At 41.7% G+C, this 19,375-nt stretch overlaps 1 protein-coding gene across 3 annotated transcripts in view; it reads left to right on the top strand.

The window, feature by feature from the left end:
- SYT14 (synaptotagmin 14) overlaps positions 1–18,396 on the top strand; it is a 117,629-nt gene extending 99,233 nt beyond the window's left edge. For 2 of the 3 annotated variants that reach the window (XM_072140231.1, XM_072140229.1), the window contains 3 exons: positions 3,801–3,990; positions 6,763–6,819; positions 9,374–18,396. In XM_072140231.1, coding sequence (XP_071996332.1) covers positions 3,801–3,990; positions 6,763–6,819; positions 9,374–9,687 — 561 coding nt within the window. In that variant the 3' untranslated portion in view covers positions 9,688–18,396. The remainder of the gene's footprint in view (positions 1–3,800; positions 3,991–6,762; positions 6,820–9,373) is intronic. The other variant, XM_072140230.1, reaches the window with a different exon arrangement.
- The last annotated feature ends 979 nt before the right edge of the window (positions 18,397–19,375 follow it).

Raw genomic sequence — 19,375 nt, 5'->3', positions numbered from 1 at the left:
TACATATATAAGGTGCATCGGACTGTTGCGCCTTATATTCCGGTGCGCCTAATGGCCCGGAAAATACGGTACATCTTCACTCCACGATGGTGGCCATAAACCCATTGGGATGGCATTAAAGGGGTTGGCCTCTTTACCTCATGTTCTGTATAATGTGTGTGTAAGTGTAGGGTACAGGATATTGGGTAATTTACCAAATCTAGTAATAGTTCTGCTCCGCTTTCCTGATATGTAAAGTGAAGCCTCCTGTCTTTTACCTCCTCAGCCAGAGATTCCTGACCATAAAATGGCTGCAGACGTAGGGTCACGTGATCTTTATCTGCCTGGCAGGGCGATTGCTCTTGGACAGATATTCATCCAGATTTTATCCCATTAAACTAGAAGCCCCCTCAGGGTATGGAATGTCTTTTCTAGAATTCCCTCTTTTAGAGAAGAGTCATAGTTTAGAGGTTGCAATGGGGGTGTCACTTCAGACGAACCATATGACTGGTTCTACAGTAGCTGTGGTGTCATATTAAAGTGGCTACAGTGGTCATATGGAGTCCTGGTCACTCATATGCTCGTCACTGGAGTAGCATTCACACTAACATAGGGACTTTTGGTCCAATCAATCAGACCCTCTAAGATCTGTAACTGTACACCCCTGGCCCATCATAGACATGGCAAGTTGCTATTTTCAGGTGGATTCCGTCCATAAACTCACATTAACAAATGGAGGCTTAAACCCCGTTTCCAAATCTGCTTCTTCAAAATCCCAAAGCTGATTTTTTTTTCCTCTTGGTGTGAACATACCCTTAGGACTAGTTCTAGTCTAGTCTAGCTGAGATTTACCCTTCCCGTAATGACCAAATTTCCAGGTCAAAAACTATGCAATATAGGACACGTCGATCAAAAGCTTGATCAGAAATTCCGACAGTGGTCTCAATGGGGGTCATTTACTAAGGGCCCGATTCACGTTTTCCCGACGTGTTACCCGAATATTTCCGATTTGTGCCGATTTTCCCTGTATTGCCCCGGGATTTTGGCGCATGCGATCGGATTGTGGCGCATCGGCGCTGGCATGCACGCGGCGGAAATCGGGGGGCGTGGCCGAACGAAAACCCGACGGATTCAGAAAAACCGCCGCATTTAAAAAACAAAAAGTGTCACGGGACTTGCACTTACCTTCACCAGGAATAGCCCGGTGAACTTCATTGCATTTCGGCGGGCCTCGGCGGACTTCAGCGCAGCAGCGCCACCTGGTGGACGTCGGAGGAACTACCTTAGTGAATCCCGGCCAGACCCGAATCCACCGCGGAGAACGCGCCGCTGGATCGCGAATGGACCGGGTAAGTAAATCTGCCCCAATATTTGACACTAGGGCTGCCAGTAGGAAGTTTGTGATTTGTGATTTTGTGGGTCCCCCACCCAATGATAATCCGGCCCTGTGTGCACACTAAATTCCCTGCACCTGGGAAGAGAAAAGGGTTTTCTGTGACTTGGGGGCCCTTCTAACCCTTGGGGCCCCCTATGCACAGTCACACTAAAACCCCCCTGATGGCGGCCCTGTTTGACATCAATTTTCCAGCTGAATACTGTCGCTTTAGCAGATTCTTGGCCTCTCTTAGATGAGGAGTGTTGTCTCAGACTACCAGACCACAATGGACACGTCGTAGTCTGAAGAGCTGGGAATTGGTAGAACACGGAAGGTTAAAGGATGACTTGAAGTTCTTGTAGTTTGGCTTTACGTATCCTTATTGTTGCGTCTATACACCAGATTATAATACATAATTCAAGGAAGCTTTTCACCGCCCGTCTGATCCTTTCCGACGTTTTCATCGGCATCATGCTAAACAACAACGTATACGGTATATACCTTAGTAGGCGCTGAAGGCTTTGTGACAGTCAAGCTCTCTAATCCCAGTGTGTAGGCAGCCCGGATTTTAGTAGCCACATCAAATAAAAAGCCACGCTCTGAATAATTGATGGAAAATGTCGAGGCGAGATAAGCCCAGCGCCCTGTGGACAGGTTTTTCTTGTACGCGCGGCATGTCCCCGAGCTTACAATACGCTGCTTTGTATCGCGTCTCAAAAACACCAAGCAGATATGAGTAACAAGATACAAAATGACGGAGCGGCGGCACAATGCCGGTGCCATTAGCGGTAATTAACACGGACGACGCGGAAGAACATTCCCCCGGAAGATATTAACCATTTTACCCAATTCGAACCCTTCACATGATTTGCAGAGGTTTTATTTTCGGCAGGACAGGGAAAGTTGACATTGTCAAAAAAAAATAAAAATTCGCCGAATCCGACGCGCTAATGATTGTTTGCATCCAAGGAACACAACTGTAGGGATTGTGATCCCAGCTGTCCAAGGTTATCACATGTGCGGAGTCAGCCCCGGCACTGCCTCCTACCTGTCTATCCTAATGTCAGGTGATAGACAGCCGCTACTAGTTTGGAATTCCTTTCTTGTGACTCTTGGGGTGAAATGATCCCTGCCGTATTGTCATAGGCTGCGCTAGAGCAAGGCGAGGACTTCATTTTGGCAAATATATTCAGATTTTTTTTAGCAGATTTAAAGGGAACGTCTCATATTAAACCTGCAGTGTGATATAGAGCAGAAGGAGCTGAGTATATTGCACATAGTGTCCTGTATGCAGGAAACATGTTATAGAGCAGGAGGAGCTGAGCAAATTGTATATAGTGTCCTGTATACAGGAAGCATGTTATAGAGCAATAGAAGCTAAGCAAATTGTACAGCCTTCTGGTTGCAGGTAGCATATTATAGAGCAGGAGGAGCTGAGCAGATTGTATATAGTGTCCTGTATACAGGAAGCATGTTATAGAGCAATAGAAGCTAAGCAAATTGTACAGCCTTCTGGTTGCAGGTAGCATATTATAGAGCAGGAGGAGCTGAGCAGACTGTACATAGTGTCCTATATGCAGGCAGCATGTTGTAGAGCAGGAGGAGCTGAGCAGGTTGTACATAGTGTCCTATCTGCAGGCAGCATGTTATAGAGCAGGATGGGCTAAGAAGATTGTACATAGTGTCCTATCTGCAGGCAGCATGGTATAGAGCAGGAGGAGCTGAGCAGATTGCAGATAGTGTCCTATCTACAGGCAGCAGGTTATAGAGCAGGAGGAGCTGAGGAGATTGTACATAGTGTCCTATATGCAGGCAGCATATTATAGAGCAGGAAGAGCTGAGCAGATTGTACATAGTGTCCTATCTGCAGGCAGCATGTTATAGAGCAGGAGGAGCTGAGGAGATTGTACATAGTGACCTATCTGTAGGCAGCATGTTATAGAGCAGGCGGAGCTGAGCAGATTGTACATAGTGTCCTATCTGCAGGCAGCATGTTATAGAGCAGGAGGAGCTGAGCAGATTGTATATAGTGTCCTATCTGCAGGAAGCATGTTATAGAGCAGGCGGAGCTGAGCAGATTGTACATAGTGTCCTATCTCCAGGCAGCATGTTATAGAGCAGGAGGAGCTAAGCAGATTGTACATAGTGTCCTATCTCCAGGCAGCATGTTATAGAGCAGGAGGAGCTGAGGAGATTGTACATAGTGTCCTATATGTAGGCTGTAAGTTATAAGAAGAAAGAAACTATAGCAGTCCGCCAATCATACAATGTGCCATTATTAATAAAGCCCTCACCCCACTGTCTTATATATGGATATGTTATCCTTTGATAACCCTCCTGGCACTGAGCGCACACTGTTACTTCCCTCCTCTATCCCCTGTATGTCACATAGCATTAGGCTTGTTCTGCTCGAGGAACCTGCAATGTGATGTATTTGTATTTCCAGGGCTGTGATTCCCAGATGAGTATGTCAGAAGTGTCATGCACGGAGAGCACTTCCTCCTGTCAATCTCTGGTCCACGGAGCGGCTCCTGAAATCCTCATCGGCCTGCTTTATAATGCCACCACTGGCAGACTCTCCGCAGAAGTGATAAAAGGAAGCCACTTCAAAAACCTGTCAGCCAACAGACCTCCCAGTGAGTGAAATGCCTCTCTGTTTTCTCCTTCTTAATGAGATTTTCTGCTATGGGGGATCATGTTCTGCCACCGTAATTACCCTTAAAGGACCAGGAGGCGCAGAGATTTTATATCTTCATCAGATGATATCTCAGGTTTAATAGTTTAGTCCTTATTCTAATTTAAGTGCATATCATGTTTATCGCTGATATTTTTTAGATTTTTCTGTATTTAACACATTTATTTTTTATGATTTTTTTAAAAAAAATTCATGATGAGGTTATAAAATGCCTTCTTCTTGGTCCTACTTCTCCATGTGAAGCGGATCTGTCTTCTTTCCTGACTGTCTGTTTTAGGAATTACTAGTTTCTTAGAACTATACATAATACCTTTCCTTTGTTATTCCTCTGGGGTGTGTCCCACATAGTCTGCTACTGTCCAATCAGAGTGAACTGTGTAGAGACACACCCCCAAGGAAATGGTAACATCCAGCTGTCTATATTCATCCATTTCTTGGAGGAATAATATAGGAAAGTAGAGAAAGTTGATCAAGAAATGTTTTAAGGGTAATGCAGGTATTTACTAAAACAGGCATATCAGGAGATTGACCAAACCCTGTTTAAAGGGAACCTGTCAGCAACCCAGTCTCACATTAACTAAACAAATGGGTTTGTAGGTCAAGTGTTTTTGCATCATAAGCAATATGTGCCCTAAATTAAATGTAATTTTCAATTTTATCATATGTAAATGAACATTTGAATGTACTGTGGGTGTGGCTATGAGGTCCGGTAACCCTTTCTTGGCTACTATCATAATAAAAGCAGGGTACTCTCAATGAAGTGCTAGAAGGTAGAAGATAAAACTGGTTAGGAGAAGGTGCACTCAATCATTTGGCCATGTTCATTGTGTGCCAAAATATGCATAAAATTAATTTAATAACATTTTTATCTTTAGTTTGCATGTGACCCTGGAACTCAGAGGTTCCCTTTAAAGAGTATCTGTAATTTTAGATGATTTTTGATATTATGTGTGTGTGGTGGGGAGTGTTGTAAACATTTTCTAATACACCTCATTAAGAAATTCTTAAATTTGTGCCCCTTAGTAACAGTGATAATTCTCCGTTGCTATGGCAAATCTGTCTACCAGATTGAGGACGGGTCTCTCTCAACTCTCTTCTCCCGTTTGTTACACAGCTGTGGGCATTTTTTGTTCACTCCCCTGGCTGTAGAATGCTGTGAGCAGTATTTTAAAAGATCAAGCTGGAAATAAAATGTTAATCCTCCCTTCTCAAAGCTGCTTAACCAAACACAGGGAGATTAGATCTGAGCTCATGCAACCTCCATAGACACTAAATTTATAGGCTGAAATACAGAGGGAGGGAGTTGCTTGATTTTTTTTACGAACTAAACAGAATTTTTTAATGAGGTATATTAGAAAAATTTTCACCACATCCTCCTACACACAGTATAAAAAATCATCCCAAATGATGGTTACACTTTAAGGCAAGGTTTACCTGTAAAACGCAGCTGGGGCCCCAAAACCGCTCTGTTTTCTAATAACTATGGTGTTAATGTTGTGTAATTTCATTTTTAACCCATTGTTTATGAGCAGCAATCAGTTTCTCTTTTGTTTGCCTGTGACGCTATGATCAAACACGTTACCTGTTAAAAAAAATGATCACCATCAAATTATTTTGGTGTCATTTTACCAAGTCACCATGAAATATAGTTGGTCAGCTGTTCATTTCAATGCCAGTTTGTAGACTTATCCTTAAAACCACAGAAAAAGTTGAGATTCCCCAAAATAGGCAGAGAAAGTAATAGAGTAGCAAAAAGTCACAATGTAAAGTTAACATAGAGAAACACAAAAATTTGTGGTTTATTTCAGCACAGTCTAAGATCATGTGGTAACGTATAGACCAGCGTTACGCAAGGTATAACGAGTTTCCTAAATGACGCTACATCAAAGGACCCTTAAGGCTATGATCATACACTCTGCTGCACCTATTAAAGGCAGAGCATTAGCATATACAGAGCACCCAAGAGACAACTTGTCTTCCTCTCGGAGGAGTTTACAACCGATTGCTTTGACTACACAACAACTTGACTTTCCTTGATTTGAAGTAAAACCTTTCAATTACTAAAAATTCTGAATTAAATTTAAAAATTAAATTGTAAATTGAAATTTCTAAGAAGACCCTACATTAAAGCTCCGGGTCGGATGAAGGTATCTAATGTTAGTATAGTGATTCCTATCTGTACATTTCAAACATTTCCTTTAATTAAAGATCCGATTAAATATGGCCCAAATGCCTAATGTCTGAAGACCATTGGCCCAACATCAGGTCAGGACAGGAGAGAAGTTGTCCCGTTCATGGTCACATCATGATGGACAACATTTTGATGGAACATGAATGCTCAGAAGAAACCTATAGGTGGTATGCTCCTTCTTTAGCACCTTTCCTCTAACGTCTGTGGACCTCAGTCTTTGATTGTGTACCCCCCCCAATCTAATCCGGTCACTAATATATTGTCATGAAAAATGTATTGAGCACTTGACATCTGTTACAGTTTCATTGCCAATTCACAAGTGTTAATGATGTCCCTCAACTTCTAGTCTGTTCCACTTCAAGCTACAAAAATGTGTTCCTGTCTACTCTTTCAACGCCAACGAAGTCATGTCATGGAAATGCATGGCCTCTGGTACTGAAATGGTTGCACTTAAACCTTTAACCCTCTCTTACCCAACTATTGTCATTATTTCTCTTTCTGCTCTCCACCCTCTGTTGTCAGATGGACTGTTCTGTTGTCTAAAACACTTGATAGGTGGACAGGTTTATATAATTCGAGGTGAGTTCCGTAGAGGCTAGCTTGGATGTTGTCTTTCTCATGCAGCGGAGAACTTGCAATAAAGCTGTCCACCATATTGTTTCGTTTTTTTTTCGTACCTGTTATCTGTGGTTCACCAGATGGGATTGTATAAGGAGTCGATCTCTGCTTATGGATGATGGTTTATAATATATATGGAGGAGTCTTATCTGAAACGTAACACTGCATTGGACTGTTAGCCTTATATCGGCACCTGCCGCTCTATCCCTCGGTGGATCATCGCTGTTCCGGCTGGAACCTAATGTGATCCAGTCAGCAAGTTCTTCAAACTGCTCCAAAGACTCACCACCTTAGTTCCCATCCCATATCATTCTGCAGCCCTTCATTGATACTGGCTTAGGGATCCTGTTTACCAACATTATTGATCATAGTTTCGAAACAGTCGGTTTCCATTTTGACCTGAGATAAGCCCCCGCTCATCCAGCTTCCCATCGGCTCTCCTTGTGAGATTTATACATATCAACCTTAACCTCACAAAGAGCGATTGTCTTGAGCAGTCCTGAAGATGCCCTATAGCAGTGATGGCGAACCTTTTAGAGACCGAGTGCCCAAAATGCAAACCAGACCCCCTTATTTATTGCAAAGTGCCAACACGGCAATTCTAGCATTCATTTATTAAAATCTTATTGCTCCATGCAGTACCACAGCTTTCAAGGGTCCTTAGGACACCAATATCGTTGACAGAAGGTGGGAAAGTTCAGATTACCATTGGAGCTTCCCTGAACATGAAAAATTGTGGGGCCAAGAGCAGGAGCTTCAATGGCTCCAATGGTAATCTGACCATGTCCTCACCTTCTCTTCCTGCAGTCTCAGGTAGACCAAGATGCTTCACGTTTTGGGCTACCTGGGCCTGCAGGAGGATCCCTTAAGTCCTGTCTGGTGAATTCTGTGCTGGGGCAACAGCCTGAGTGCCCACTGCGAGGGCTCAGAGTGCCACCTCTGGCACCCGTGCCATAGGTTCGCCACCACTGCCCTATAGCCTTGCTTGGGGCTAAGAAAACACTGGATCTATTTGGTATTGACTGAAACTAGTTCAGGCCCACCTTAAACACTGACCTATTTGTCCACCACTGTTTTCAAAAGTAGAGTTGCCTTTAATGGAAACCTACTAAATCTCCCAGAGAAGAAGGACCTCACTGTGATCCTGTCACTCACGTGGATAACTGGTTTTTGGACCAACTCCTCAAGACAGAATCCTTTTAAAGGGAACTGTGGGTAGGGGATGAATGCCCATTATTAGAAAACCTCCAGACCAACATGCGGTAACACTTTCCTCGTAGACCATGTATGTCCATATTAACAAAAAGGCAAAGAACATGAGCCAGTGACCGATCAAAGCTAGTAATGCCTTTCGGGTCTATATTTTTTGGACTTGGAAGATGTTTCACACACCACCATTACGAGAGTAGAGTTTATATGGAGCCTGAGCTGGGAACCCAATTTTGGAACTTTTATAAATAAACCTGCTATTCACATACACTAGATCTATGACTATTCTGATAAAGTGCTCACTTTCACACCATATCAAGTTCCCGACACATAATAATGGAAGTCATATGCCCCCCCCCCCGTACCAATCCTGAAAAAATGTACTTTCTGCAGAACGCTTCTTTGAAGAGCAGCCAGCACAATGGAGTTAATGCTCTGCTTTTTTTTACGTTAATGGTTTTGTGCTGTTTGCCACCAAAATGACCGGATTTTTTTTTTTCCCCCCGGAATACCGCATATGAGACTATTACGCTGAAATTTTCTCTGTCTGTCGAATGAATTTTGGTACATTATCTGCGCTCAGATCGGAGACAAATGTAACAAAATTGCAGTCTGGATGCATTCAAGTGATGCTTGGCTCTCGATCCGATGCTTTTAACTCAATCAAAACCGAACGGTGTCGGCAATGCAGTGCGACGTACTAGGTGGAAGACTCCCCCTGGTGAGAGTGGGTTAATGCCCGGATCTGCGGTGCTAAACCGCATCCATGCAGAGTGTTCCTAGTCAGTTCCCATATTTGGCATCACATTCTCAGCTCTTCTGATGTCACCATTGCACTTCTGCTCCTTAACCCTCTCCCCCACCCTCCTCCATCAATTGTTCTCATTCCCTCTGTTGATGTCTTTTTATTCTCCAAAAACTCAGTGGTATGCTTCAAGTGTTGTGGCTAGACGACGCTTGCTCAGTGTTAGCAATGCTATATTATTTGGCTTAGTGCAACGATTAAGAACGCAAGAGGATTATGCGGTATACCGTACATGCAAATGCAAAAAAAAAAACGGAATCCGTTCCCAGCCAAGACTAATATTTGATTTTTTTTTTTTATAAGTCATTAAAAATTTAACGCTTGGATTTTCCTATTGACATTTTTTGGGTAAATCTTATTATAGAAGCTGAGGAAATTGCATTTGATTCATGTGACTGGTATACTCCATATCCTACTCCTACACTAATGCATTGACTTATGATGTGCCCCGGTTACCAACATTTCCGCTACGACTCCTAACCATCTCATTCGTTTTTGTAGATACCTATGTAAAGCTAACTCTGCTGAACTCCATGGGTCAGGAAATGTCGAAATGTAAGACATCCATCCGACGAGGTCAGCCGAACCCCCTGTACAAGGAAACCTTCATTTTCCAAGTGGCTCTATTCCAGCTGTCTGATGTGACTCTCATACTGTCCGTGTATAACAAGCGCAGCATGAAGCGCAAGGAGATGATAGGCTGGATATCCCTAGGTCTGAACAGCTCGGGCGATGAAGAGCTTAATCATTGGACTGAAATGAAAGAGTCAAAAGGACAGCAAGTATGTAGATGGCATACGCTGCTGGAATCGTAATTGCCATCGGTAGGTCTCTCGTGACTCAAGAGAGCTCATCTGCTCTTTGAAAGGACAGGATGTAATTTAGCCACCTGCATAAGATTGCTCCTTGCAGGTAATGGCTTTGACACGCCGTGAGAAGCTCAGTACACACCGGAGATGAGGCTTCATGCCGCAATGTGTATTCCTGTGCATCTGAGCGGAGATGGGCACAGGACGGGAGCCACATGAAGCTGGATTTTTTTTTTTAGATAATATTCCAATCACTCCTTAGGTGCTTTTCTTATTTCGTTTTGATTAAACTGTTTTGTACGACGTCGTCACCAATTAACCTGCCACTTTTTGGCTAAATCTTAGAGAAGAGTAAGGGGAAGACCCTTGTTTCGGTCTTGTTATGTTTTTTTTGTTTTTCTGATGGCCCACCAGCCACTATGGTGCCCAGTCTTATGATGGTTGGTAAATTTTGTTTAGTAGAACCTTACTCAATACTTCAATACTATTGCTGTCCAGCAGGTTTGGGCAGCTGATCTGGTCTTGAGTATAGTTGGTATTATTTCCCCTGAGTTAATGTCAGATGATCCTCCAGGAAGATAATTGACTTCATCTAACATGTGTTAGTCAGTCGTTGGGTGGTTCCTCCAAGATAAGGTACACGAGATCTTCCAACTTTGATGTATAGGTATTGGCCTTTTCGTATAGGATTTAGATATATTACGACATTACGACCATGTCCTATTTACCCCCTCCAGTTACGCCCCTGCCTATAGGTCAAGGACTTGTTTCCTTCATAAAGTTCAGAGGTCCTACAGTGAGGCAGAATCCACCGGCACAGCAAAATCCAGGACAGAGATTGTTTGCTTGTCGAAATAGGTCAAGAGATGAAATTGGGCTGAAGATACCACCAAAGGGAATGGTATAAGATAGACATATGTTGTCCCACTGCCAATTGATCACCGTGACATCTTTAACCATGCAACGGCAGCCTATGTGTGAAGATGAGCTGTGTATTGCTCACACCGACATATGGGATTTGCATGACATACATATGATGTAAAAGCATTATGCAAGGCTAAAAATAATTTCTTGGCATTGGTGTCGCCTAAAGGCAATAAGTAAGGGAGGATTCATAGGAATATGTGCTGTCCATAGCTGGGATTTTTATATAGTAGACCTTTGATGGTGGCAAATTTGATTTGGACAACAGACAAGTCCTCCGGTAGGTCTTCCTCTAATCATGAAAATTCTATATTAAAATATAAAGCACAAATTACTAAAAATATCTACATATATCGATAGCAGCCATTCTGGGAGTCATGAAGAAGGCAACGAAGAACCCAAAAGATATAACTGGGTGAATCACAGAATTATTCATGAGTGGAAGGCCCCTTAGCTCTACCGGAGATAACCAAGCCTCAATGGTCATTCATTTGATCCATGGACATCCCTATAAAGTTGCTTACAACACAATACAGTCCTTTTTGGGCTTTTTAAAGGGGTTGGTCCAAAATAATTTTACTCTTTTATTATAGTAGTTGGAATATACATTTATAAGAGTTAATATGGATACTCCCTGTAGGAAACGAGAAACTAGTAACAGTAATACCACAGAGAAATTCACCAGGATCGATGGCTTTAGGTCAAAGACGAAAGTTGGGATACAACTTGTCCTGCATGTTTGTGTACTTCTATGTTGTCTGTGAAGCTAAGATTGTTGACCGTAAGTTTGATGAAACCAGTGAAAAAATAATGATTAAAGCTATTTCCTGACTTATGTTGTGAAATGTCAGAGGCAGCCATTTTGTATCCCATCACATCATACACAAAATGGCTGACTTTGTGTTGGATACATTTTAAATTTATGTAATATGGTCTTTTTGTCATTTTTGTACCATGCCCAGGTATGAATATTTGCACATTATGTTTGTTACTTGAGCTGAACGTCCAGTGTAGCGCCAATGTCTGGGAAGGTTTTGACATGTTTGTTGTTTATTTAAAAAAATGTTTGTTCCAAAAATGTGATGTTCAGAAAGACATTAGGTTAGAAACAAGGTGATTGTTTAAAAAGGTGATGACACATACATGTTATTTTATTTACCGACCTAAAAGGCCCTACTTTGGTGAGGCCTGGTTTATAATTATACGTGAAATAAGTGCTTGACACTTGACTCTTGGGGTCTACAATTTTTATATTTGTGGGATGTACTAGGTGTATACTTGGACACTCGGACAAGTGTCCACCATGTAATATATAAGAAACCAAAAGCCTAGTTTTGTCCAAACCCGATTCAGGTAAAATTACCCGATTTATTTCAGATTTTTTTTAAGCCACTGAATTCAACCAGTTATCGGTACCAGGCTCACTCCATAAACCACAGGTTAAACTTTGTCTGACTAAGACTTATTCAGTCGGAGGATCCTCAAAAACATCAAGTGGTATCTGATCTTTCGAAGGGTGGTCCCACCAATGTAACCTATCCCTAGGTGTTCATCCATCGATGAAGCCCTGTGTCGCTTTGGTTTCATCTTTTCTTTCTACAGCGTTGTGTAGATGGTGGAATGACCAAGGTCTACAGAGACCCTCAGAAATGTAATTGTACATGACAATGAAATTTTTGAAGGTAGCAGATTTGGCACTTGTATCTGGTACTGTTACAGTACTAGTAAAATATAGAAGTTGTGAAATGTTAGCTTTAACTCAACCCCTTTAATATTTTTCTAGCCCACATACAGGGCTGGCTCCAGGTTTCAATAGGCCCCTGGGCGACACAACCTCACTGATCCCAACTGAGGTCAATGATTGGCCACATCCAGTTCTCAAGACCCCAAAACTTCTGGCCCAGCTGGTAACACTGGATCCGGAAACCAATGCCCGTTTGGAGCACTTTATTTTCTCCTGTTGATGCCCCCTGGGGTGTTTTTGAATTCCTGGAAAAACACTCTAAGCAATTGTCTTGTTTACTTGAGTATACAGGATCTGCAAGGGGGAGTTCTTTCTATATTCAGAGAAGAAGTTAGATTAAATTATCCCGTGTGGGCGCATGATCCGAAGGAAGCAGTAAAACCTCTGTTGCCCAGAGATATTGTGGTAGATAGGATATTACTTCCCATTTTTTGGGGGGATTTTTTTGGATTAATTCAATAACTTACAAGACCAAGGTGTATTCTTGGCATTTCAGGGACAGTTGTACACAGTGGTCCAAAAGGCCTATCCTTCCCGACTGTTCCCTGTTGACCCAGTTCAGGTAGGAAGAGCAGGGGTTGTTGGTGGCAGCCAATTCACCTCACACCATGTATATTTTGTGATAAGTAACATAGCACAATCTTCTTAAGAGATTGGACAAGTTTTTTAACGATATTCAAATGGGTTTTCTGAGCTAACTGGACCCCACTTTGCCAGCGTGGCCCCTCTTTCCATTTCTTTCTATCTCTTCCACCAGAACCGGTAGCCAATCACTGACCCTAACGATCAACATGTGCAATAACAACATGTTATCTGTACGCATGATGGTAGCCTCAACACTTCTGGTCCAGTTGGGACTGAAGGCAGAGGGAATTGGGTCGGCACTGGTGGAATGGACTTCAAAGGGCGACATGAGTTTTCCGGTTAACCTAAAAAGCCCCTTTGAGCAAATTTTTGTGGGTTTTATTTGCAAGGCTTTCCATTGACAAGTCATGTTGTTACATGGTAGGAATTATGTGTGTTGCCCTGATACAATAAGAAATGGCAGAAGCCAAGGGAATAGATTCCCTCTCTTCTTTTTCTGTATTCTCGCTGTTTATTGTGGGTTAATGTACTGCAGCTTATTGTGTTACTACAAAACCAATCTCTCATGTCAAAACATTACAACTAGAGATAATTAGAGACATTAAAATCATGTAAAACCCGGGAACGTAATATCCAAATTGTATTACACTTTATGAAGGTGTCACCGCTATGTCGCAATAAACCTACAGTTATAATAGTAATATAACAGAAGGACAAACATGGTCTCCGTGGGGCACAACTAAAAAATTGATTTGACTTTGATGAAACGTTAACATTATTAACCATTTGTAAAATTTGGAGGCTCGTGACAGTTTTGGGGGCTCTGGGTACATTGGGTTGATATTTTTCGAATTGATGTAGATGCGGAAAAGTCACGTCACGAGGCTTCTTGAAAGTCAGGTGTTGACTTATTTTGAGGTTGCACCAGAGGCAAATTATTTCCATATTCCTTTCCCAGAATCCTCTGTAGATTGAGCATGGTCCATAAGTCTCCCTTCTATTCAAAGGTGGACTCCTTAAGAAGACATATTGAAAATAAATAATAAATAGTTCGGGCCCCGTGTAGAGGTGTAACTTGAAACTGTTGGACCCTTATGGAATTTTTTTTTGTATCAGGCTCCCTTATTTTAATTAATAGTTTAAAGTATTGGCCTTTTTATATGGGCCACCAAAGGCGTCTGAGCTAAGGAGCAACTGGTGGCTCTGGCCCTCCTCAACTTTTTGCCTTTGCCCCATGGTAAGATGGATCATGGACCTCTTAAAACCCTTAAAGATCTTTTTATAGGGAGGAAAGAGAGGGTAGAAATCTGGGTGCCCACCCCTCCCCTAAAAAAGGATCCATAAAGTGGTATATAGAGGAAGAGCAATGGACTCGAGGCCCATTGAAGAAAATACGAAAGTTTAAGAGAAACTGGTTTACGAGAACAAAACCCTAACATTGATTTAAGAAGCAACCTGAGGACACCAAGCATCAGGGACTGGGTGCAGTAGCTTAGTATATATTGGGTTAAAAAAATTTAAGTGTCTTACAGCTTATGTTTACAATTGTTACAAACTTAAGTATCCTCTGCTGTAGGAGATTTTCTGGCAATTTCTGTCTTTTTAGCAATTTCTGCAGCAGCACTTAAAGACTGTTAGGAAGTTCTAGTCTGAGAAGAGGCATAATAATGGTTGTAAGTAAAAGGAGGCAACACTTAGAGTAGTCACTAGTCACGTACCATGCTTTCAGGGACGCATCCGCTTGTATCGTTGGGTAATGCTAAGTTTTACCTTTAACCGTTATTGTTTTTTCGAGAAGATGTTACCGACGTTTAAGGGTTTAAGACACGTTTGTTCTTTTTATTTTGCCTGATCTTGGGTTACATCTTAAAACTTTTGGCTACTCTAAAGATCGATATACAATTCTGCTTTTGACTGTCTGTAATCAGTCAGCATTTGTCAGAATTTGTCAGATACCCCCATGATAAGATTCTACAAACTTTGTTTGCTACAGAACCAACATGGCGCCTGGCTTAGTCCATAAAACTCCAGTTGGCTTGGCATTGGTTCAGGCTTGTACTCAGCTGAAGCCCACTCCAATGATGAGGTGGGGTTGAGTCGTAGATCACCACAGAATCCTATCAGCCGGCACTATAGCTAAACGGTAGTTATAGGTAACAACTGCAGCCAAGGTACAAGATCAGAACAAAATAACGCTTCATAAAGCTCCAGAAAACTGAGATATGAGAAGCTGTTTGCCTTTGACATAGATTGAAAACTTTCCTCAAACACTTCTTTATATCCCACAAAGCCTCACCACCTGATATGTCACATGACTTCACCAAACATTTCTTCATATCTCGAAAAGCCACAACAAACACCTCTTCATATCTCAAGGCATCACCAAATGCCTCCTTATAGCTCACAAGGCTTCACCAAACACCTCTTCATGTCTCACAGATCCTAACCAAAATCTTTTTTGTATCTCAAATGACCTCACCGAACTCCTCTTCAAATCTAACAAGGCTTCACCAAACTCTTAAGGTCTCTCAAGGATTTACCAGACTCCTTTTCATATCTCATCAAACACCTCTTCAAATCTCATAAAGATTCTCCTAACACATTTGCATATCTCACAAGGTCTAACCAAAAACCTCTTCATATCTCAGATGACCTCACCTAACACCTCTTCATATCTCAGATGACCTCACCAAACACCTCTTCATATCTCAGATGACCTCACCTAACACCTCTTCATATCTCAGATGATCTCACCAAACACCTCTTCATATCTCAGATGACCTCACCTAACACCTCTTCATATCTCAGATGATCTCACCTAACACCTCTTCATATCTCAGATGACCTCACCAAACACCTCTTCATATCTCAGATGACCTCACCAAACACCTCTTCATATCTCAGATGACCTCACCAAACACCTCTTCATATCTCAGATGACCTCACCAAAAACCTCTTCATATCTCAGATGACCTCACCTAACACCTCTTCATATCTCAGATGACCTCACCAAACACCTCTTCATATCTCAGATGACCTCACCTAACACCTCTTCATATCTCAGATGATCTCACCAAACACCTCTTCATATCTCAGATGACCTCACCTAACACCTCTTCATATCTCAGATGACCTCACCTAACACCTCTTCATATCTCAGATGACCTCACCTAACACCTCTTCATATCTCAGATGACCTCACCTAACACCTCTTCATATCTCAGATGACCTCACCTAACACCTCTTCATATCTCAGAAGACCTCACCTAACACCTCTTCATATCTCAGATGATCTCACCTAACACCTCTTCATATCTCACAAGGTCTAACCAAAAACCTCTTCATATCTCAGATGACCTCACCTAACACCTCTTCATATCTCAGATGACCTCACCAAACACCTCTTCATATCTCAGATGACCTCACCAAACACCTCTTCAAATCTTACAAGGCTTCATCAGACACCTCTTCATATCGTACCAGGTTTCACCAACACAAATCTTCCCATCTCGTGAGATCTAACGAGATAACTCTCTACATCTAAGGTCTCATCAAGCAGCTCTTCATATCTGATCTGATGGAACTTTGTGGTGGTGCTTTTAGAATAAACTGTAGCAACTACAGATTTTAGTTTTGAGGTTCTAATAAACAAGGTTAAATAATATAATCTTGAGGAGTAGCAGATATTCTCTCTAAATATGCATTTCACACAACTCAACCAACAAACTTTTTTACCTACAAACAACTTTCCAAGGTAGCAATATGTCAAATTCAGAACCACACGCCCACATAGCAACCAAATCTGTGATTTAACCTCTAAAAGATAATAAATAAGTAAATATCTTACTCTTAGCAGAACTTATGTTGATTTTCTCAGATTTAATGCTCTAACAACTAGAGCAAGTAGTGACATTGGGGAACCTGGTCTGGAATTAAAGTGATGAACAAAAGTTAAGAAAAACTTAAAAAAATTGTCTCATGCGTCCATGTTGTCCATTTATGTTCCAAATAGGGGAAACTTGTCTCCAGTGTGATATCTGGAACACTGGTCCTACCTCTGGGGAATCGCACTGCAACAGTCTTAACATACTTTGGGTGACATCATGCGGATTCTCCATGATCCTGACACTGAATATCCTTAAATGGGAGGAGTGTAGCATCCTCTGCCAATAAAAACACCTTAATTATATCAGAAATGGAGGTAGATTGTGGAGCCAACCATCTACAAATCCTTGCTGGCTTTAGTTTGCAAAAATATCAGACAGACTTGCAAAAAGAGGCGCCAAATTTATTAAGAGATTTCCTTCTTTTTCCAAAAACCCCTCAAAATAAGTAAAACCATACTTATCCCCGGTACTTCCAGTTTTCGGCACGGCACTCAACCAGAACTTCCCGGGGCATGGGACCTGCTTTGACAAATTTGTGGCCTCCTCAGAACTTCACTTACGTTGACCATGGGAGGTCACTTCCTTTGTTGTCCCATGATCCAGTGAGGCCACTCTGGTGACCCGAAGTAATGTGGGAACCGGGAACCGAAGTAGATTAATTATCCTTTTGTTACAAAATTCCTGGACCGCCAGTCAGAAAATGTAATTTTGTTTCTCTCCATCCACCAAAATTGCAGTAACCTGAACCATCTGTACAGGAAATTGTTCCTCTCCTTGTACATGAACACGCATGTACAGGGTTTTTTGTGGATCCGTCATAGGACTCCGTTTTCACTGACTGCTTACCCCCTTTAAGTAAACGGTAAATTGAAACCGATGCAATAAAAACCCACATGAAACGGGAAATTTGGGCAAAATGGCCGCCATTTGAGGAAATTTTTCAGACACGTAGAGCAATTGGTTCTTTTTTATGAAGACTACATCAGTCATATAGCCTTCCCTCGAGTCTCAAAATACCTCCTATTTTTTGTCGGAAACACAATAAAAACATTTCTACACCGGGTCCTCCATACAGTTCTCTATGATACATTCCAAAGACAGAACCTTGTACACTGCCAACACTTCCGTAAGAGGGTCAATGGAGGCATATGGAAGGGCAGGGGCGAAAAAAAGGCTTCATCATCAATTGGTTACATTTTCCGAACTAATCGACATACTGAATATTGACCGAGTGAGAGTAAGATGATTTGCTAATCGAGTAGAATGTGTGAGATGATTTACTCCCTGTAGGAGTGAATGGAAGTTTAATAGTTTTCTAATTCAGAGGTTTTTTTCCTTCTTCTTTTTTCTGTCTAACGCAAGAAAGTTTTCTATTGTATTTATTTCTATTGTTAAATGTCGATTTCCATTTGCGATGTATCCAACGACGATGCATCTCCCCGGTTTCTGTTAATTGTATACTGCACACTGAAAATGCTATAGTTTGGCTTTCTGAATATCATTATTCAAGCTGTAATATTTGATACAAAATATTTGAACATGACTGCTTTAATAAACTCGATTTTTAGTTATTAAGTGAGATGTTGGTGAATTTTTTGTTTTGTTTTTTGCATTTAATCATGTCACGACTTATCTCCTCCCCCTCCCTTTACAATGACCTCTATATAGATAATACTGACCCATCATTACATCACTACTGACAATAGATGATGTCACAGCTTATCTCCTCCCCCTCCCTGTACAATGACCTCTATATAGATAACACTGACCCATCATTACATCACTACTGACAATAGATGATGTCACGACTTATCTCCTCCCCCTCCCTTTACAATGACCTCTATATAGATAATACTGACCCATCATTACATCACTACTGACAATAGATGAGGTCACAGCTTACCTCCTCCCCCTCCCTGTACAATGACCTCTATATAGATAACACTGACCCATCATTACATCACTACTGACAATAGATGATGTCACAGCTTATCTCCTCCTCCTCCTTGTACAATGACCTCTATATAGATAACACTGACCCATCATTACATCACTACTGACAATAGATGATGTCACAGCTTATCTCCTCCCCCTCCCTGTACAATGACCTCTATATAGATAACACTGACCCATCATTACATCACTACTGATAATAGATGATGTCACAGCTTATCCCCCCCTGTACAATGATCTCTATATATATAACACTGACCCATAATTACATCACTACTGACAATAGATGATGTCACAGCTTATCTCCTCCTCCTCCCTGTACAATGACATCTATATAGATAACACTGACCCATCATTACATCACTACTGACAATAGATGATGTGACAGCTTATCCCCCCCCTGTACAATGATCTCTATACATATAACACTGACCCATCATTGCATCACTACTGACAATAGATGATGTCACAACTTATCCCCGCCCCTCCCTGTAAAATGTCCTCTATATAAATAACACTGACCCATCATTACATCACTACTGACAATAGATGATGTCACAGCTTATCTCCTCCTCCCTGTACAATGATCTCTATATAGATA

The sequence above is a fragment of the Engystomops pustulosus genome, chromosome 3, assembly GCF_040894005.1.
Source record: "Engystomops pustulosus chromosome 3, aEngPut4.maternal, whole genome shotgun sequence".
Taxonomy (NCBI): domain Eukaryota; kingdom Metazoa; phylum Chordata; class Amphibia; order Anura; family Leptodactylidae; genus Engystomops; species Engystomops pustulosus.
Note: the sequence above shows the minus strand (reverse complement) of the source record. Positions and strands in the feature narration are given on the sequence as shown.